Source organism: Callithrix jacchus, chromosome 1 (genome assembly GCF_049354715.1).
Source record: "Callithrix jacchus isolate 240 chromosome 1, calJac240_pri, whole genome shotgun sequence".
NCBI classification, from domain to species: Eukaryota; Metazoa; Chordata; class Mammalia; order Primates; family Cebidae; genus Callithrix; species Callithrix jacchus.
Genome location: NC_133502.1, coordinates 7,222,069 through 7,245,371, shown reverse-complemented (window position 1 = coordinate 7,245,371; position 23,303 = coordinate 7,222,069). Strand labels below are relative to the sequence as shown.

Below are 23,303 nucleotides of genomic sequence, written 5' to 3'. Positions count from 1 at the left end.
GGAAAAGTGTGATCCATAAATAAAGAATAGCTAACATATGCTGTGTGTTCATTATGTACCAGTCACCAAACTAAGTATTTTACAGGAACTACCTGAATTAATCCTCATTAATTGCAGCCTAGAAGAAGGTACTATTATTGTTCCATTCTATAGGCAAGGATATTGAAGTCCATCTAGAAGAAGTTACTATTATCATCCCATTATACAAGCAAGGAAAATTGAGGCCCAGAGGGCAAGTCTTGAGACCAGATCCAAACCCAGACCCTTTAACTCTAGACACTTGTTCTTAAATCCTTCAGCATATTCCCTATCCTATCACAAAATCAGTTTCCTACAATGAAGACCAATGTTTGTTCTATTACAGAATATCTTCAATTTATTTCTACTTAAGGAAAATAATACTGAATATGTTTCCTAAGTTATCATTCGAGTTAAGTTTATGCCCTGAGGGAATGAAATCAAATGAAGAGTAAAAGTGAACAATGTCTTTTGAGGTGCAAAAGTTCAATGATCTTTGTTTATATAAAAGTAAGCCTACAGGCAGAATTACCCTGGAAAAAAATAAGCACAATGTAGCTATCCAACAATTACCCTTTATTTACTGTTCTCACTCTCTGGTCTTGCGATGCCATTTCAAGCCCTTTGCCTTCTGCATAAAGCTATAGCATCTATACCACATTTATTGCTAGATACATTTTATGATAAAAGCATAAAGATATGCATGGGTAATTTCTCACCATGAACAGCTACATTGAGAAATGACTGTAAAATTTAAGTCCTCTATTTGTCTGAGGAAAGAAAGGTATCTTATTTTCCATTTTATCTTATCCCCTTACCAAATAAATATTATGAATAAGAGTATAATATTCTCATCTTAATCTGATCTTCCCCCAAGGCTATAGAAAAAAAGCTGAATCATTAAAAACATTTCCACATTTTTAATAAACTATACTTCATAGTTTATAAGTTATTATGTCATTTAACAACTTTACATTTGACAGTAATGTCAGTTACACAAGCTGCAAATATTTCTAAGTTGATAAGACATAATATAATAAAAAATATATCAGCCCAGCACGGTGGCTTATGCCTGTAATCCTAGCAGTTTGGGAGGCTGCAGTGGGTGGATCACTTGAGGCCAGGAGTTCGAGACCAGCCTGGCCAACATGGTAAAACCCCGTCTCTATTAAAATCACAAAAAGAAATTAGCTGGGTGTGGTGGCATACACCTATAATCCCAACTATTCAGGAGGCTGAGGAGCGAGAATTGCTTGAACCCAGGAACTGGAGGTTGCAGTAAGCTAAGATCGCACCACTGTACTCCAGGTTAGGTGATAACTAAAACTCTGCCCCACCCCCCTGCAAAAAAAGATAAAAAGATATTATTTAAATGATTGATAACTATTAATATTGTTCTGTTAAAAGAATTTTATTCATACAAGAACAGCAAATGTGTTCCTGCTATTATGAGAATTACAAGTAAGACTTCAAAATTGAGTCCCAAGAGTCTTAAGTTCACCATATTACTTTACTTGCTAACTGGGTTATTGACTAGCAAAGAATTATATTTTCAACTTTTACATAAGCATGTTGTTTTATAATTAAAGTGAAAACAAACTTCTCATATACAAACTCATGATTTTAATCATATAACTTTATAGAATGCCACCTCATTACACATATTCCCCCTTCAATGTTCAAAGTTGATTTTATTTATTTGCATTATTTCTTAAATGCCCTTTACTTATAAATTATATTAAATATTGGCAATATGTTTCATTGTGTAGAATTGTGAATGATACCAAAATCAATTTTATTTTCATATCTAGATGTATTTTATTACAGAAATATTTCTTTTTTTTTTAATTTTTTATTGCATTTTAGGTTTTGGGGTACATGAGCAGAACATGCAAGACAGTTGCGTAGGTACACACATGGCAGTGTGTTTTGCTTCCTTTCTCCCCTTCACCCACATTTGGCATTTCTCCCCAGGCTATCCCTCCCCAGCTCCCCCTCCCACTGGCCCTCCCCTTTTCCCCCCAATAGACCCCAGTGTTTAGTACTCCCCTCCCTGTGTCCATGTGTTCTCATTTTTCATCACCCGCCTATGAGTGAGAATATGCGGTGTTTCATTTTCTATTACAGAAATATTTCTATCACTTTACAGAGCCAGACAGTAGAGGGACACTGGAAACCTCCTAACTCTTCCAAGACCATTAATTACTTTTCTACCCTGTATAAGGTTAGCCTCCACTGGATGTCTCTGTCACACCAACCAATGTCCTTCTTTTTTGAGAACTCTGGAGAAACAGGCCACAGTCTTGTCTCACTCCAACTCTACGCAGAGACTTGGAGACTCCAAAGTCCACGTGAAAGCCCCTCCTACAGCCTGGGCTTCTTTAATCCCTTACCCTCCAGGAGCCTCCATCACAGAGGCAACCTTAATATATTTTACCATCATCCGGCCCTCCTTGGCTTCAATTCTTTTCCTACTACGTTCAGGGCCCGCTAAGGATCACAAGAGATACAGAAGCTGACCAGATCTTGCCACCTCCACTGCAGACACCCAAGTCACAAGTGATTGTGATGCCTCTTTTCTGTAGGCTATATTAGATAACTAGATAGAGGGTTTATTTTGTTATTTTTCTAATTTCGTTTTATCATTTTTTAAGACAGAGTCTTGCTCTGTCTCCCAAACTGGAGTATAGTGGTGCAGTCATAGCTCACTAAAACCTTCCTTTTTATATATATATTTCAATAGGTTTTTAAAAAACAGGTGGCCGAGTTCTGTCACATGCATAAGTTCTTTAGCGGTGATTCTGAGATTATCACCCAAGCAGTGTGCACCCAATGTAGTCTTTTATCCCTCACTCACATCTCACTCTTCCTCGCGAGTCCCCAAAATCCATTGTATCATTCTTTTTTTTTTTTTTTTCTTGAGATGGAGTCTTACTCTTGTTGCCCAGGCTGGAGTGCAATGGCACAATCTCGGCTCACCACAACCTCCACCTCCTGGGTTCAAGTGATTCTCCTGCCTCAGCCTCCCAAGTAGCTGGGATTACAGGTGCCCACCACCATACCCGGCTATTTTTATATATATATATTTTTAGTCTAGACAGGGTTTCACTATGTTGGTCAGGCTAGTCTCGAACTCCTGATGTCAGTCCATCTACCCGCCTCAGCCACCCAAAGTGCTGGTATTACAGGTGTGAGCCACTGCACCTGGCCCATTGTATCATTCTTATGTCTTGGCATCCTTATAGTTTAGCTCCCACTTATCAGTGAGAACATACAATGTTTGGTTTTCCATTCCCAAGTTATTTTACTTAGAAAAAATAGTCTCTAACTCCACCTAGGTTGTTGCAAATGTCATTATTTTGTTCCTTTTTATGGCTGAGTAGTATTCCATTTTATATACACACACACACACACACACACACACACATATATACATACCACATTTTCTTTATCCCCTCATTGACTGATGGGCATTTGGGCTGCTTCGATATTTTTGCAATTACAAATTGTGCTGCTATAAACACATGTGTATAAACATGTGCTTTAAACATGTGCTTTAAACACAGTCTTTTTCATATAATGACTTCTTTTCCTCTGGATAGATATCTAGTAGTGGTAATGCTGGATGAATGTAATCAGGGTAGTTTACATTCCCACCAGTAGTTTAAAAGTGCCCTGTTTTTATCACATCCATGCCAATATCTATTATTTTTTAATGTTTTAATTATGGCCATTCTTGCAGGAGTAAGGTGGTATTACATTGTAGTTTTGATTTGCATTTCCCTGATAATTCATGATGTTGAGCATTTTTTCATGTTTCTTCACCATTTCTCTATCAACATTGAATAGAAGTGGTGAAAGTAGGCATCCTTGTCTTGCTCCAGTTCTCAGCAGAGAATGCTTTCAACTTTTCCCCATTCAGTATAATGTTGGCAGTGGGAAGACAGAATGATTATTTTACAATCAAACCACACTTATGATAAAAACTCCTGTTTCAGAATAAAAGCCTAAGAGGACCCAAAAGACCTGCCCCCATGGCCTGTTATATCCTTTCCAATCAGCCTTCCTATCCTCCATAAATGCTGCCTTCTTGCTGCTATTCCTCTGACAGCAGAAGCCCAGTTCTACCTTATGGCCATCTCCTTTTCCTGGAATGTGCTTCTCCCAGATATCCACATGACTAACTCCTTCACTCTCTTCAAATTTTTACTGAAATACCACTTTTCTCCTAATTATCCAATTTAAAATTGCTGCCCTTATTTCCATCCCCCTCACCCTGATCTATATTTTTCCAAACATTTAATATATACTAACTTGTATCTGTATTAAGTTTGTATATTTTCTATCTTCCCTGATTAAAATGGGAGCTCTCAAGATAGGGATGCTTGTTTCATTCACCAATGCATCCAAGTACTTAAAAGAGTGCCAGCACATGCAGGCACTTGCAGGTGGTGGATGCAGGCAGCCCACCACCTTCAACCTTCCACTGTACCTGCTCAGCCGCATGTCAGCACTCCTCTACTTGTACCTTCTCCCTAGGCACTAGGAAAGGATACAAATGAAAGCAGTCACACCATCATAGATACAGGTTTTACTATTAATTAGTTGTCTCCAATGTTAACCTTCTACCTGGTTTTAGTTAATTACCTTTTCTATTTCCCACAATAACTATTTCAAACCACATACACACTTCCATTTCATATCATCCCCTGTGCTGTGGCAGGGTGCGCTGTCCCTAAGCACATGGTCATTCAGTGTGGTCATCCCAAAAACTGAGTGCTCTGACAACAGGCAGAAGGGAGAACAAAATGCTGTCATCTGCTATATGCCACATAATAACCATGGTGAAATGTAAATTAACATCTCTTGATAAAGTAAAAGGGAAAAATACATTACTGAGTTCTAAGATAACGTCTCAGATATTTTAATAGTATCATTATTTTATCTTTCTTATAAAACTAATTAATGTGGTCATTAACCAACAGGTCTTTAAAAAACATAAAACCACAAGACCTCAAAATACTAAAAGTACTATTTTTTAAAGTAATTAGCTGCATTGGATATTTAACAGGGTAAGTCATGCTTCCAAAAACTAAATATTTTGATTGAAAAATAGCTACCAAAAAAACCCTACCAGAAAAGCTGGCAAGGAATGTAGTACATCAAGATATATTTCAACAAAACTTGCTAATAGAATTTATAATAGTTATAGGTTGGTAATAATTTGTAATATAATTATTATTCATTTTTACTGTAACTTTGCTATTTACATAAAGTAAATAAATATATTCAAATGCTCCCTCAGTCTTTGTCTTTCCACCAGCCTCTTATAAACAGGGAAATACCCTGCTTTTAATATTAAAACATTTTACTGAATAGAAATGATAATTCCATAACACGTATTTGCAAAATGTATTAGTTGATACCATATTAGTTGATATCATTTGCAGAAAAAAAACCCATATTCAGATACTAAGTGCACAAGGCTAAACTAGAAAACAAAACAAAACAAAAACCCTCAGAATTTCACTTTTTAGAGCATGCAAGTTTTATGTATCGTTAACAATACAATGGTAAACTTTGTTCCATGGTGTAAACATTTTTAAAGAATTCATAAATACCAAATTACAAAATGAGTATGATACTACACAATATTTACATTATAATTTTCCCTTGATACATATTTCTACAAATTATCTATAAAAATGTTCTTTCACACCAGTTAGAATGGCAATCATTAAAAAAATCTGGAGACAACAGATGCTGGAGAGGATGTGGAGAAAAAGGAACACTTTTACACTGTTGGTGGGAGTGTAAATTAGTTCAACCATTGTGGAAGACAGTGTGGCGATTCCTCAAGGACCTAGAAATAGAAATTCCATTTGACCCAGCAATCCCATTACTGGGTATATATCCAAAGGACTATAAATTGTTTTACTATAAGGACACATGCACACGAATGTTCATTGCAGCATTGTTTACAATAGCAAAGACCTGGAACCAACCTAAATGCCCATCGATGATAGACTGGACTGGGAAAATGTGGCACATATACACCATGGAATATTATGCAGCAATCAAAAATGATGAGTTCATGTCCTTTGTAGGGACATAGATGAATTTGGAGAACATCATTCTCAGTAAACTGACGCAAGAGCAGAAAATGAAATACTGCATATTCTCACTCATAGGCAGGTGATGAAAAATGAAAACACATGGACACAGGGAGAGGAGTACTACACACTGGGCTCTATTGGGGGGAATAGGGGAGGGACAGCGGGGGGGAGCTGGGGAGGGATAGCCTGGGGAGAAATGCCAAATGTGGGTGAAGGGGAGGAAGGCAGCAGAACACACTGCCATGTGTGTACCTATGCAACTATCTTGCATGTTCTGCACATGTACCCCAAAACCTAAAATGCAATTAATTAATTAATTAATTTAAAAAAATGTTCTTTCAATTCAGCTGATTTTATTTTTTCCTAAAATATTTAGTATAAGAAATAAGAAACAAAAATTTAACTATAATATATTTTGGAACTTAAAAAATTATTAACTTTACAGATTATTATTGATTTTTAAAGCAAATATTCCTAAGATAAATCAGTTCTGTTTTAAAAGAAGCTAATAACTGTTTCTTTCTTTCCACAGATGGCAAAAGTTAACATTTTGCAAAAAAAAGAGTTCATATTTGAAAATATAAAATGAACTCATTAATTAATACAAAGATTATACACTTTATCTATAGCTTATACAGGATCACTATACTTCGTATGTTTGATTTGGAAAAATCGTTGCTCCCAAAGTATCTAACAAACAGGATGATCAAAAAACATTTTGTTTACATTCATCCTCCGAGCCCTGTGGTGGTTATTTAATATTTCTATGCTTACATAATAAATGCAAGGTACTGGAAGATATATTATCTCACCACCTCGGGAGGAGAGGAGAGTAACACACAAGAGTGGGAGATCTCTGGGCCAGAGTGACTGATGTGAGAATGGTAGCTTCATGCATTGATGCTGGAGGGCTGGAAAAGATTTGCAAAAATAGAAATCAACATGCAATCAGAAATTACTGAAAGCATGTAGTCTTTAGACTTTGTCTTCCTCTATTGCCATCATTTCATAAAAGTCATTTTACACATACATCATGAGATGGGCTGCATGTATATCATATGTGTATGTTTTGGGGACTGGAAATTGAGGGGAAAATCACATACAGTTAATACGACAGGAAAGAGGCAGACAACAGCAAATATTTAAAAAGCAAGGAGCAGAGGTAGGAGTGACCATGTGACCACAAGCCTTGGGAGGTGCAGAAACCATGTGGGGAACTTGGATTTCTATAGCATGTAAAAAGAAATTTGAATTACTTTAGTCAAAAGTTTAAGATGTAGAAATCCAATGTGATATATGTAGCTAGGACAGAAACTTTAAATACATACAGAATCTTTTCAATGGAAAAATTCTAAGTGTTTATGCATGTTGATATGATTTATTCATAAGGGAAAACAAAGAAATATAGAGAACTGCATGTGAAGAGATATTCAGACACCCTAATAATCAGAGAGGACCACACATTTAGAAAATAAGATACAACATCATTATCAGTTCAGCAAAACTTTTAAAATTCTGACAATACTTAAGTGCTGGGAAAAATGTGAAAATATGAGAACACACACAAACTACTAGGGTGAGTTTAAATTGGTTTTGCTACTTAGAAGAGCAATTTTAGTAAATATATAGTAAACAGTGTACATAGACTATAAACCACAACTGTGCTTCTATGCATGAACCCTGGAAAAATTTGCACCCATGGGGATATGATCAAGAATGTTCACTGCAACATTTTAAGTACAAAAATAAGTTAAAAATTATTAAAATATCCATCAACAGAAGAATGAGTAAATGTTACATATTTATAAAAATGAATGTTATAAATCAAATTAAGTGAATAAAGGGATGGATAGATACACAGATTAATCTCAAAAATGTAACTAGCTATAAACTCCCAAATGTACTGTCCTTTAGTCAACACATAGGTAGCTTTCAAGAATCATCCCCATGATTCACTCTGCACAGGATAAAATGAATATAAACATGCCTGTAGTCCCAGTGCAGGAGGCTGAGGTTGGAGGATTACTTGAGCAACAGAGTTTGAGCTCAGGAGTTTGAGAAATTAAATACCTTATTTTTAAAAGCAGGTGACTAAAACACCAAAAGCATTGGCAACAAAAGCCAAAATAGACAAATGGGACCTAATTAAACTCCAGAGCTTCTGTACAGCAAAAGAAACAATCATTAGAGTGAACCAGCAACCAACACAATGGGAAAAAATTTTTGCAATCTACCCATCTGACAAAGGGCTAATATCCAGACTCTACAAAGAACAGAACAGATTTATAAGAAAAAAATAAACAAACTCATCCAAAAGTGGGAGAAGGATATGAACAGACACTTTTCAAAAGAAGACATACATGAGGCCAACAAACATATAAAAAAGCACTCATCATCACTGATTATTAGAGAAATGCAAATCAAAACCACATTGAAATACTATCTCATGCCAGTTAGAATGGCGATCATTAAAAAATCTGAGGTAACACATGCTGGAGAGGATGTGGAGGAATAGGAACACTTTTACACTGTTGGTGGGAGTGTAAACTAGTTCAACCACTGTGGAAGACAGTGTGGTACTTCCTCAAGGACCTGGAAATAGAAATTACATTTGGCCCAGCAATTCTATTAATGGTATATACCCAAAGGATTATAAATCATTCTGTTATAAGGATATATGCACACATATGTTCATAGCAGCACTGTTTATAATAGCAAAGACCTGGAACCAACCCAAATACCCATTGATAATAAAATGACAGAGAAAATGCAGCACATATACACCATGGAATACTATGCAACCATAAGAAACGATGAGTTCGTGTCCTTTGTAGTGACATGGATGAACCATCATTCTCAGCAAACTGACACAAGAACAGAAAATCAAACATTGCATGTTCTCACTCATAGGCAAGCGTTGAACGATAAGAACACATGGACACAGAGAGGGGAGCATCACACACTGGGGTCTGTTGCGGGGGCCAAGGGAGGGACAGTGGGAAGTGGAAGTGGGGAGGTCGGGAAGGGATAACATGGTGAGAAATGCCAGATGTAGGTGACGGGGGTATGGAGGCAGCAAACCACGTTGCCATGTGTGTACCCATGCAACAATCCTGCATGTTCTGCACATGTACCCCAGAACCTAAAGTATAATAAAAAAAGAGCAGGTGACCTGAGAATGAGAATAAGAAAATATTTATATATTTTCTTCCTTTATGCTAACAGATACAAGCTACTATTAAGGAAGAAGAAAGGAGGAGGGAGGGAGGGGGAGAGAGAGAGAGAATCTCTTGTTTTATTGCAGAATCATCTTCTTGCTAAGAATCATTCAGTTATTCATGCAGTTTATTTAATTATATTTGCTGGGTATCTGCTCAGAGTTTCAAAATTTACAAACAAATAGCAAAATGATAAATATCTGATTAAATGTTAACTCATCTAGCCAATAAATGTATAGTTTTTCCATTGAAAAGATTTAACTGAAAGTTTGTTTAAACTCAATAACTGTTTCATCAGCTATAAGCAAATTATTGTGCTTGCTAGATGAGATTACCATAGCCATAGGTGATATTATCATAACATATCATCTGTCAGAATTAAAACAACTGAAAGTTTACTTCCTAAAGTTTTAATAAAACTTGGAAAAGGTAAGCCTGACCTTAGATCTATAGTTAATATTTTTCTACTATGGATATTATTTCCTGTGAAGCAAGCTTTATTTCCAGCTGAAAAGTAATTTAGGCTCTTGCAACTTTAATCTAGAACAGAAAAGTTGCTTGGTTTCTCATAATTAGTATCAGCCTGCTCATACAGATTCAAAAGAATCAATTTTTAACATTTCACAAGATAACACACTAAACCATGCACTGCCTAAAACTGAACAAGGAAAAGAATGCAGTTCGTTCAGAATGCATTGACATAAACACTATCCTGTGCCTCTTTCCAGTTTAGAATTTAATAAACTAACAAATATGTCAGAATATTAGGAGTCTGAGTGATCCAGTAAAAGCAAAATGGATTTAACATTTTGACAACAACTGTATACAATCTAAGTACCTGATGATGCTGACACCCAGTAAGTCCTCAAAAGACACACAGAGGAATGAAAGAAAGGGAGGAGGAGGAGGAAGGGAAGAAGAGAGGAAAGGAATCTCTCATTTCTGAACCATTTTCTTGCTAAGTACCATTAATTCATTTATTCCTTCATTCATACAGTTAATTTAATTATATTTGCTGTGTGTCTGCTCTCAGGGCTAGAGATAGAAACAAACAAGCCGCGTCAACACTGCCAGCCTAGGCTGCCTGTTCTTTTAACCTTGATCAAGTAATGCATAGTGTTAGAGATAGTATTACACCTTTATCCTTCCTAGGAAAAACTTTAAATATTGTCCACTTCTGCAAAGCATAGCTGAAGTGACTTAAATAAGATTAATGTACTCTATGCTTGATATTAACATCTATATTAATCTATTTGCCTTCATATTAATATATTTGAATATTAACTATATTCTATGTCTTTTACTATATGTGTGCATATTTAAATATACTTTAATTTTACAGTAGCAGCTATACAATAGCTATATACTTTACAGTAACTAGTATCTATTAGCAAAAAGGATGAAAATTCATGTTATATTCATATTCACAATTCACCTTTTTAAAATAAGATATTTAATTTCAAGCATATTCCTACAGTTTATTAAAAATAGGAATTATTTTTTAATAAATTCCTGAATCTAACATTTTAACCCAAGAGGACAGGCTTGCCAATCTTTCAAAAACATATAATCAAGGAATAAAAATTTAATTAGCCAAGAGAACAAAATCCAAAAAAAGCTAAATAATTTGTATTCCAAATGTCACTTACAGTCAAACTCTAGAATAACATTTATAGAATTATATATTTCCAGTTATATATATATAACTGGAAATTTTCCAGAATAAAGACTTAGTATCTACTATATATTTTAGAAATATATGAGCATATCGAAGTCCAAAGAAGTAAGAAAAGGTTCATTTCTGAGGAAAGATATAACATTTTAACCTTATTTTCTCAGTATTAAAACAAAACACAAGCTTCCAATAGTGTCTTTCAAAATATTATTTTTTATTTTTTGAAAGTCATGTTAGAATTTTTGCATAGTTATAAATTACAAAACTAAATTTCATTATCTTATTTGAACGGAGATTTAAAAACTGAAAAATATGAAAGTTGGATAAGAGCCGCTTCTTTACAGAAGATGACATTCTCTGTCAATTTCCCCTGTCTCTCCACATGTCACACCACACTATCATATATAAATAAACACAACACTTATAACAAATGTTTCCAGAATATTTTTAAAGCAGGAAATCTTATCGCAAAACCGCCAATGGGAAACAAACACACGTATTATCCCAGGCATCTCTGCTTTATTCATGAACATTATTAAGCCCCTGAAAATGAAGAACAGTTACTGCCTGCACTGTGACAAAGCCAGCATTCCTCAGGAGTTCAAGACCAGCCTAGGCAACGGGGCCAAACACTATCTCTACAAAGTTTCAAAAATTAGCCAGGCAAGGTGGCATGAGCCTGTAGTCCAAGCTACTGGAGAGGCTGAGGTAGGAGGATCACTTGAGCCTAGGAAGTTGAGGCTGCAGTGAGCCATGTGATCACACCATTGCACTTTAGACTGGGCAACAGAGTGAGACCCTGTCTCAAAAAATAATAATAATAGAAAAAATAAAAATAAATAAAAAATAAAAGATTTTTATCTTACTATTTTGTTCATTTTAAGAAAATGTGGCTGAAGCAAACACAAATAAATTTCTTTAAAAAAAAAATAGAAGAGTTGTCCTAGAAGCTAATTCTAGCCTAACTGGAATATACATAGGCAGCGGACTACAGAGTTCAGGGTGAATTTCACACAGGATAACCTTAGGTCTCTTCTAACACCAGACGTCAGCACGGCTTCCTCATGCATTTCTAACCTCCAAGCCTTCACCTAAAGGTAGTGTGTGCTCCACTAAACCCACAGACCCAAGTGACCCTCCTCACTGGCTGTGTTCAAAGGATTGCTCCAAAAAAATATGTTTCCATGGGGCCCCATAAGGTCCATGAGGAAAGAGACCATACTACATCCCAGTCCAATGTCTTTTACAACTTACAATATAACTTGGAAAACAGATTAACATTGTTGAACTAGGAAATATAAATGAACTATTTGAAAACTAAAAGATCAAAATGTGGCAAATCTACTTACATCATTTGAGAAGTTAATTGATTTCTCTGTTAAATTTTTCTTAAATAGACTGTTTCCCAAGAAAATGTGTGGTCTGCTTCCTTCTTATAAAAATAAACACACTACATTGTTTTTGGATATTTTAATGGCACAGACACTAGATGGAGGGCATTTTGCTTATTGATATGGTAGCCTGCTCATTTATGATATGGCAAGTTGATATCTCCTGTTGCTTTTGGCATATATATTTAAGGTTCTTTTTTTTAATATATATTTTATGGGTTTGGGGGTACATGTGAAGAAGATGTAAGATTGTTGCATAGGTACACACATATCAGTGTGGTTTGCTGCCTTCCTCCCCATCACCTAAATCTGGCATTTATGGAAATAAGCCTAAAGCTACTTACTCAATTCAATAAAAGTGGGTATTCTTACAGGGGAATTTGGTTCCAGCAAAGTTTGCCTTTAGGCAAATTTCTTCTAAATTTGTCTTGCCTTGTGATTCTTAAATAAAATGTGACATCTACTAAGGAAGAAATCATTTAAAAAATTATATTTAAGAATGTCTCTATACTTTTTATAATTAATTTTTAAGTAGCAAAACTCAACCTAATAAACAGATATAATTTAGTACAGAAAACAAATGTTTACATAAAATTAGCTGATACTTCAGTAGAGATGATCTCCTTAACATATATTTCTACTACTGAGATTGTTATCACTGAGCTTTCAGCAATATCACTAAAACTTTTCACTAGCCTCAATCCATCTTAAAAGTCTAAATGTTCCAGGTTTCCTAACCCTTTGAATGTAATATGCTCTATCTTGATCACATACCCAAGAATCAATATGAATCCAGTTCACCTTTTAAGCATATGACCACCCACCAGAAACTCCCTGTTCTGCTCAGACTGGGCAGACTATTCACTGCGTGATGGTCTCTAAAATCTGTATTCCATATCATACATACTATCATTTTCATGAGAAGAAAATATAATTTTCTGTAGATGATTAAAGCTAAATCACAAATTTCTGTTTAAAATGTATATCAGTAAATTTTCCTCCAACAGTTTCACATAAATAAATCCTACAACAGAAAAACAGTTGTTTTGTAAGCCTTCTTAAAAAAGTAGCTAAATTAATAATACCTTAAAATCTGACATTTCATACTTTCTACAAATAAATCATTAATTCATCATAAACTACATTTTCACTTAAATTTTATTCTGATTTACTGCACTTATGTTATTTAATAACTATCATTTTAAAAATTAAAGAGCTCTGTGATTTAGTTATACATGTACACAATGCAAATTATTTAAATAGATTGATATTAACATACATATTAAAAAGGAATACAAACAGAAGTTATATTCTGCATTGAACAAAAGTAATCATTTGAAAAGCTGTATAATCTAGACATTTTCATTCTAGTCATATAAGAATAGCTAATGTTTTATAAGAGGAAAAACAAATTAAGCTATTTTCTTGTAGTATTAAGGAACTTTATAGAAGAGATAAGTAAAATAAGAAAAAGATCATCTATTTTTCAGTGTGCCTTGTAATTTTATAACCCATTAATTTTATATCCGAACATATTGCTTGAATTAAGGTTGAGTTCTGGTCTTAACTGACCCGTAAACATCCAATTAACATTTCCTATTTTACTATTTATCAGACTTGCTTGCACTTTGACATATTCCACTGGTGTTCTTACGAAAACTATATGAGGTTACAGGGAAACATTTTAAAGGTATTTCTTCAAATAACAGAGGCCTGTTGGGGAGTTGGGGGTAAAAGGAGGGAGAGCATTAGGACAAATACCTAATGCATGCAGGGCTTAAAACCTCGATGACAGCTTGATAGGTGCTATGTAAACAACCTGCACGCTCCGCACATGTATCTCAGAACTTAGAGGAAAATTAAAAATAAAAAGTACGTGACATCCAAAAAAATAAATAAATAATAGATAAATCTATAATTTCCTGGTCAAAAACAATATTTTACGTTAATAGAACTTTTCCATGAAATCTAATAATTATGTCTGTTCATGTTAAAGTACAGCTGTGGGTCAGAATACTGGCATGTCTGGAAGAACCCTATAGCAATGTATATTTCCAGAGATCATTTCCCTAATATAACAGTCCAACAACTCAATATATATGCCCACAATGACCTCAGAAACAAGTTTTAAATGACAGAAAATGTTAAAACCTCATTTTATACCGTAATATTATATAAATGCAAGGAAATAAACCCAGCCAAGTTTGCCAGTGTAATTATCTTAGGCAAATTACATAACACAGCTGGTCCTTAATTGCAGGACTCAAGATCCACTTACCTTGAAAAGCAGCCGCATTTCGAGATATTAGAAACTTTAAGGTAGAGCTGGATGTTTGAAGCAACTGCTGCATATCCTGGCGAGATGCAATTTGATATCTCTCCTCCATCTTTCTGGTGCAGCATGTAGGCTTTTTGGATATGCAAACCTGAAGATCAGGTCCTGGAACACACATTTTTCAGAATGATTACCTGTCCATTTAACAAGTATTCCATGTTATATATCAGGCGTTATGACCAGTCCTGCACACAAAGAACTCAGGTTCTATGTGAGGAATTGATTTACTAGAGTACGTGCCATAAGAAAGTTGATCTCTTGCCCATCAACACAGTCCGTGAACAAAATATTCTAAACCATGAACTCCTTGCTCAAATATTTTTTTAACTTCTTGGTCAAATATTAAGTATGTCCACTCAATAGAAAGTAAATTAATTATTATGTAAGTACAAAGCTCGATCAAGAAAAAGACTTTTTGTGCTTATTTTATCAATTCAGCCAAAATTTTTTGGAATATGTTATAGATAACTATGTGGGCTAAAACAATTGCTTTTCATAAGAAAATGAAACTGAATTTTGAATATCACATACAGGTCAAAAAATTCACCCTATTTCTCAGCTGTTTGTGCTGCTTGTAAAGCAGGCGATCTCTGCAATAATGACATGCTAGGAGATCAGTCCCCTGTGGGCCCACTCAGTATCCAAGATTCCACTCACTATGTAGTTGGCAAGAGATAGTTCCCACCACTAACTGCACTTTTTAGTTGTACAATCATATTTAGAAAAATCCTGTAAAGATGCAGATTACATGAAATGCAAAGTTATTAATACGTGAAATGTAAGAGTTATGGTTGCAGGCCGGGCGCGGTGGCTCAAGCCTGTAAACCCAGCACTTTGGGAGGCTGAGGCGGGTGGATCACGAGGTCAAGAGATCGAGACCATCCTGGTCAACACGGTGAAACCCCGTCTCTACTAAAAATACAAAAAATTAGCCGGGCATGGTGGTGCATGCCTGTAATCTCAGCTGCTCAGGAGGCTGAGGCAGGAGAATTGCCTGAACTCAGGAGGCGGAGGTTGCGGTGAGCCGAGATCGTGCCATTGCACTCCAGGCTGGGTAACAAGAGCGAAACTCCGTCTCAAAAAACAAAAAAAAAAAAAAGAGTTATGGTTGCAAAAAAAAAAACCTTTGCTAGTGTCACTAAGCTCTCATCCTGGTAGGGACCCAGGACAAGCATCTTTATGCACAGCAGATACGCTAGAGGACAAAGAGGAAAAGTTGTCCACATCTTTACAGAGAGTTAGTGCCGAAAGAGGAAACCCTGATGAAGGGAGTTGATGTGAGCCGCAGGGCATTCCAAGGCTACCAGAGTATATGTAAAGCTCAGGACAATCTTATTTACATCATGGCCTAATAAAATACGTTTATTTCCTTACTTTAGAAAAGAAGAATTGTGGCCCTTAATCTCTGGGAGTTTCACAGGTTCCACATTAGTTCTTCATCAACCAACTTGAGATCAGCAAAATACGTGCATGCACACAGACACACACACAAAATGCGTGCACATATCAGCCACCTTTCAAGCTCTTCCTACTTTTTCACACAGAGTTGGCCTCAAGTCTCACATTTCCAAAAGTTGGTTCTGGGTCAGATGAAAATACTCTGAGCTTCCTGTCAGCATAGGACACCAAAATCTCTAACAATTTCGGCTATGGTTTGTTTAAGTCACACAAATAACAAATGACAGAATCTGGGCATTTACAAAAGCTAAGAAGCATAAAATATTCATAAGTGTCACAGTAGGTAACATTTTGGCAATTCTTTTTCACTTTCTTACCTAATGTTACATAAGAGCAAATTCTAGTTCAAACAGTAAAATTGTTTGAAAGAAAACAAAGCTATCTTCTGAGCTTTATTCCGGAAGGATTGAGGAATTAGCATTCAGAGAAAAGCAATAATAGAGATTGGGGAAAAGAACCAATGAATAAATATTAAAGTAAATAAACATATTTAGTGTAGGAAGACTGCTGAGGCATAAAAAGAACAATAACAGCAGATCATAGCAAATACCTCTTTGGAATTTAAATATCTAACACTGTTTTCTTAGATCAATTCCTAACCATGGCCTGTGAAGACCCCCAAGTGGTGACTTCTCCTTTCCTCTCTCCCTCTCCAGTCTCATGTCCTGAAACACTGGCCGTTGTACTCTTCCCGTCACACTCCGGCCTTATTTCAGCTCTCCATATTCACCAGCTCTGTCTGCCACAGATTCCCCATGCTCTTCTGTTTCAGACACTCTTACCCTAACTGTTCTCATGCACACATGCAGCAAACCTTCACTTATTTCATCCTCAACTATTTTTTCTTTAGATCTTCACTCAGTCTTCCCAAGGGAAACTTTCCTTAAGCCCTTACACAGCTCAAGCCCCTAGTACACATTCCTGGAGAGCTACATACCTCTCCATTGCACTTAGCATGCTTGCAGTGTTATACTCTTTAACGTAATTACTAATTAATTAGTCCCCTGACCCATATTGTAAAGCTCCACATGGAGGATCTTTTGGTAATGATCATATCCCCATTGCCCAGTGCATTGCCTAAGACATCATAAACACTCCATTTTCATTCATTAAACCAATAGTTAAGAATCTGCCATACCTATGCATTTCTCACACCAACCCTGTGATAGACGTGCCATTACTGCTACAGTTTACATATGAGGAATGGAAGCATAAAGAGGCTTGAAAACTGTCCTGCATCAAATGCCTACATACTACAAAATGGTAGAGCTGGTGTCTGGAAACAGGTAGGCTAATTCCCAAGCTATATTCCTCATCCTGAGTCCACCGAGAGGAAAACAACTGTCTTAAGTCTGTAAACAGTTTGTTTATAGACAAAACTGGCCATTTCCTACTTCTGTTTTGAAAGAAGGTATCTGTTTGGTAAGTTGCAAGAAAATAAATTTGAGGTCAATAATTATCCAGAGTTTTATTTAAAATAAAATAGGCTAAAATATATAGAGGTCCCATTTGCTTTTTTTCCCAAACTTCAAATGGTAGAAAGTACACCTAGATGTGACAAATTGCCTCAACTGCGATTCTAAATGTGACGTAAGAGGGAAACCATCATGTCTCAGCAGTCACTGAGTACGCATTTACAGCAATCTAGACACCTTAGCATAAGTACCTTCCTCAAGTTGGTGATGGTCTGCATGGATTAATTCAGTCTTTCATGTAGAATCTCGGACATTTGTAATGACAACATTAAACTAAATTCCAAACCAAATCAAGACTATACTTCAAAGACTGACTTCTCTCTCCTTGACGCATTTCCAGCAGTATCACCTGTAAGTTATGCTTAAACAATTTAGAGTTGGGGTCACAGTGAGAAGGGAAAAGAGTTGACAGGAAATGTGTTCCCTTAGTTACTACTACACCAGTCCAAAACACAGGCAAGATGAATAAAGCCCTCAGGGAAAGAACCACCTCTTACATTTTGTTCACAGTATCAGCACAAAGGGCATAATAAGATGTTTGGGTGAAAAAAAAGCCCAGGCCCCTATTGTAAATAGCACAGGCATCATAAGAAAGCAAAGCTAGAGTAAACCCAGATACTATTATACATGATAACCCAAAGAGGTATCTGAAGACGTTGGTGACTGGCTTCAAGGAACATAGCATGATCCCAGAATTCTATGAGACAGCAAGAGTACACAACCCAGGCTCTGGAGTTGCAGTCATGTTTCTAAACAGTAAAATCGAACTCCAAAAGAAACAGGGTACTCAAAATAAAACAGTATGTGCCTCAATGAAGGAGACTCCAACCAGAATTGTGGGTGTGTTTCTCAATTCTCACCCAGAAGCAGCAGTAGTGGTTAATATGTCTTCCTTTCTGTTCTCTAGCACAAGAAATTTACAAATATCTACCTGCTTGTATATTTTTAATGTGTTAAAATAGGAACATCAAGAAGCATTCTGGAAATAAAGGTAGCAGGGGCAGGGGCAGTGGCAGTAGAGTTTTCACTCTCTCCAAATCCCCACATAAAACCAGATAGAACTAGAAAACAAACCTCCAAAAAACAAAAACAAAATTAGATGACATGATTTCCCCACAAACTTTAAAACACAAACAGTATGGGGAGAAACTAGCAATAGGCACAAGATCTTCACAGTATCAGAGCAGGGCACAGGGTAGAAGAAAGATGCAATAGAGGAATGTCTGAAGGATCTGAGATCAGGAGAACCCCCAAAATAGTGAGCAGGAGTCACAGGAAAGCACAGCAAACCCACTTGAGAAGAGAGTAGCTCCCCACCTTATCCATGGTTCCACTTTCTGTGCTTTCAGTTCCCCACAGTCAATCACAGTCTGAAAATATTAAATGGGAAATTCCAGAACTAAAAATCTCCTAAGATTTTGGCCAGGTGTGGTGGCTCATGGCTGTATCCCAGAACTTTGAGAGGCAAGGCAGGTGGATCATTTGAGGTCAGGAGTTTGAGACTAGCCTGGCCAACATGGTGAAAACCCATCTCTACTAAAAACTCAAAAATTAGCCAGGCGTGGTGGCATGCACCTGTAATCCCAGCTACTCAGGAGGCTGAGGCAGGAGAATCGCCTGTACCTAGGAGGCGGAAGTTGCAGTGAGCCAAGATTGCACCACTGCACTCCAGCTTGGGTGACAGAGCGAGACTCTGTTCTGAGGTTAAAAAAAAAATCACATAAGGTTTAAATTGCTTGCTATTCTGAGTAGCATGATGAAATCTCATGCCTTCCTGATCCATCCCCCCTGGGTTCTCAATCACCCCTTTGTCCAGGAGATCTCAGCTGCCCTATGCTCCCCACCCATTGGTCACTTACTAGCCCTCTTGGTGGTCAGATCCACTGTCCTGGTAGGGCAGTGTGTGTGTTCAAGTAACTTCTATTTTACTTCAAAATGGCTCCAAAGCACAAGAGTAATAATGCTTGTAATCTGGATTTGCCTAAAGAGTTTCACTTAAGTGAAAAGATGAAAGTTCTTCAGTTAATAAGAAAAAAATAATAATATGCTAAGTATACTAAGATCTGAGTAAGAACGAATCTTCTACCCAAGAAGCTACGAAGAGAGGAAAAATAATTTGTGCTAGTTTTGCCATCGCAACTCAAACTGAAAAGTTAAGGTCACAGCGCGTAAGTCTTCAGTTACGATGGAAAAGGTGGGTGTCTTGAGACACGGTTTGTAGGTGAAAGACATGAACAGAAACATTCCGACTGACAACAATTAGGTTTGGTTCCATCTGAGGCTTTGGGGACCAACTGTGGGTCTTGGAACACTTACCCCCCACAAGTAAATGGGGGCTCCTGTAGCAGCTGAAACTGGGAGGATTTTGCCATCTCAATCACTAAATGTGTTTAATCAACCCATGATAGAAAGGAAGGAACAAGAGCAGCCCCCACCCCAGTAAACTCTCAAACAGGGCTAGCAGGGCTCCTTTCCAGGACAGAAACACACACAGAAGAGAAAATTCTGTACGTGGAATCAAAATTCAACAGAACAAGGATTCAAGAAACATGGAAAAAGTCTAGCCCAAAGAGCAAAAAAAAAAAAAAAAATCCAGAAAATAACATAAAACATTAAACATTACACGAAAACAACAGAATAGGCAGCTCTGCAATGTTCGAGAAGCTATGCTTAAGCCTGTCTCAGTAAAAATGTTCAGAAAACAAACACTAGCTTCATGTCAAATGAAGAACAAAAAATCTTGAGGTCAATACTCAGAGTTATTATAATAAAAAAGAGAATAAGGAACAGAATAATATCCCACAGACGAGAAGACATATGTCAGAATGGCATGCTCCCCTCCAAAATAGATCAAAAACTTAGCCATACTGTTTCAAAACAAGCTGAAAGGAAATGACACAAAATATGAAACAACAACATATATCAGAATTTAAAAACTCAGATATAAGGGGATAGTACTCAGGAAAAAAGTAAAGATGAAAGAAAATACATCTAAATAAAGACTTATTAGAAGGAACACAGGAGCCAATCACGCAAACAAAATGCCTTAAGAGAAACAGAAAATGAAAAACAAAAATTTTTTTAAATCAAAAAGAATGAAAGCATTTGAAAGATAATGACAACAAATACGAAAGTAAGATATTGATCATGTAAGCCCTGAAGAAAAAACATGGGATAAACACTAAAAATTCTGCTTTATGTCATCTGAAATTGTTGTGAGTGTTACATGGAATAAACAAGCAATTTTGGAATGTTCTAATCCTATTCTCTAATTCCATCCTGTATTCTTGAAAATCAGGATTGTTAGTGTGGAAGAATGGTCATATGGACATGATAAAGAAGTTAAGTACAACTCTGTAATCTTGAATTTGAATTAGAATTCATAATATGAACTCATGAAGAATTTTACCTTTAAAAAGTATATAATTATGCCGGGCATGGCGGCTCACGCCTGTAATCCCAACACTTTAGGAGGCTGAGGCAGGTGGATCATGAGGTCAGAGACCTGTCTGACCAACATGGTGAAACCTCGTCTCTATTAAAAATACAAAAATTAGCTGAGTGTGGTGGCACATGCCTGTAATCCCAGATACTCAGGATGCTGAGGCAGGAGAATTGCCTGAACCTGGGAGGCAGAGGTTGCAGTGAGCCAAGATTATGCCACCGTACTCCAGCCTGAGTGACAGAGTAACACTTCATATCACAAAAATAAGAGAGTATATAGTTCCTGGCAGGGCATAGTTGGTCACGCCTGCAATCCCAGCACTCTGGAAGGCCGAGGCAGGCAGATTATCTGAGGTCAGGAGTTTGAGACCAGCCTGGCCAACATGGTGAGACCCCGACTCTACTAAAAATCTAAAAAATAAGCCAGGTGCAGTGGCACATGCCTGTAATCCCAGCTACTAGGGGACTGAGGCAGGAGAATTGCTCGAACCCAGGAGACAGCGTTTGCAGGGAGCTGAGATTGTGACACTGCACTCCAGCCTGGGTGACAGAGCTAGACTCAGTCTCAAAACTAAAACAAACAAACAAAACAAAGTATATAATTTCTATCTTCCCTGAAAACACCCCAAAGCAATGACTAACAAAATGGCAAAGGGTCTTCCTCATGCCCAGATTATGGTCTTGAAGTACCATCTCCTCAAGAAGAAATCAGTGCTTCTTGAAGAAATGGCTCATTCTTCTAGGGCAGAAAATCTGTCAAATGACAGTCTAACTAAAACATCTTATACACCAGATAGCAAAGAAGCTATCAAATAACTACCAGGCTGTACCAAAAGAACACAGGGGCTGCGTTAGTCGGCTTGGGCTACCAGGACAAAATTCTACGGACTGGAGCTTAAACAACAGGAATTTATTTTTTCACAGTCTGGAGGCTGGAAGTTTAAGGTCAAGGTGCCCACCAGGTTGATCTCTCGTCGGCTTGCATATGACCACCTTCTCTCTGTGCCCTCATATGGCCATTTCTCTGTGCACACATGCTCCTGGTGTCCCTTCCTCTTCTTCTGAGGACAACAGTCATATTGGATTAGGGTCCTACTTTGTGGCCTCCTGTAACCTTAATTATCTGCTTAAAGGCCCCACCTCTAAATACAATTACACTGGGAGTTTTAATAAACATTTTGGGGAGACACAATTTTGTCCATGAAGGAAGCCACCTTCAAAATGTTTACAGTGGCCAAATATGAGACAATCTGAGCTTCAATAATTATAATGGATTGTAACCAATCGAATATGCTTAAATCCATGTGACTGTATGGATTTTTTGAAGTTTGTCAGCTTTAGAGGATGAGGGAAGCTTACATTAATCTGCAAAATAGTAAATAAAAAGAAGCAAATACGTAATCTTCCTCTAGATATGAACTGTACCAGTAAATAACCAAAGAGCAGATGAGAGAAGCCTGTCTTCATAATAAATAAGAGAAATAATAAAATTTGAATGTCACCATTAATCTCCAATGAATACAAGCATTAAGCAACAGGAGCTGCTAAAATCAGAGAGACAGCCACACATAAAGTGCCTCCTGCAGTCCTTGCCAAATACCCACTGAAGTCCAAGGAGTCAACCCTGAGTCTCATCTAGTCTCCGGATCCAAGTGCCAAACTGGAAGCAACACAAAGGACTAAGGAACATTTTTGTTTGCCACCACGAGCATTCAATCAGCAATATACACACTGGAAAACTCTGAAAGCCAGATGGTCCAGATTCTCAGGAGGAGAATAAAAGCAAAGCTTTTCTCTCTTCTGGTGAAAATTAATTTGATGGTGCAAAGATGCAAGGTTTGCAAATGCCACAGTCATTTTCAAGCTCAGAGTAGAGTCTGGATCTACCATAGTTTCTTCAATCACCTGCAATATCAAGAAATCTAGCCAATACAATAGCAACAATATTTCCCAGGGTAATAGCAGGCCAAACCATTCTACTTTCTTCTGTGATTTATTCCACAATTTCAAAGGGACTTCATACTAAATGAGGGTCTGTAAACAACTCTTCAATGGCTACTCAAGTTCCTTGCACTGAAGTAAAAATAAACCTTATTATGTCCCAGAAACAAAAGGGTCTGACTTGCAGTACGGCTACACTATTTTACAGATAGCTACCATTAACTCTGGGAAA

At 36.9% G+C, this 23,303-nt stretch overlaps 1 protein-coding gene across 5 annotated transcripts in view; it reads right to left on the bottom strand.

Annotated features, from left to right (window-relative positions):
- The window catches only part of GPC5 (glypican 5), a 1,444,351-nt gene that overhangs the window by 1,385,717 nt on the left and 35,331 nt on the right, over nt 1–23,303 (bottom strand). For 4 of the 5 annotated variants that reach the window (XM_078365958.1, XM_035275332.3, XM_054241627.2 and 1 more), the window contains exon 2: nt 14,697–14,858. The exons of the other annotated variant lie outside the window; for it this stretch is intronic. In XM_078365958.1, the coding sequence (XP_078222084.1) occupies nt 14,697–14,858 (162 nt within the window). The remainder of the gene's footprint in view (nt 1–14,696; nt 14,859–23,303) is intronic. 5 annotated transcript variants of the gene reach the window in all.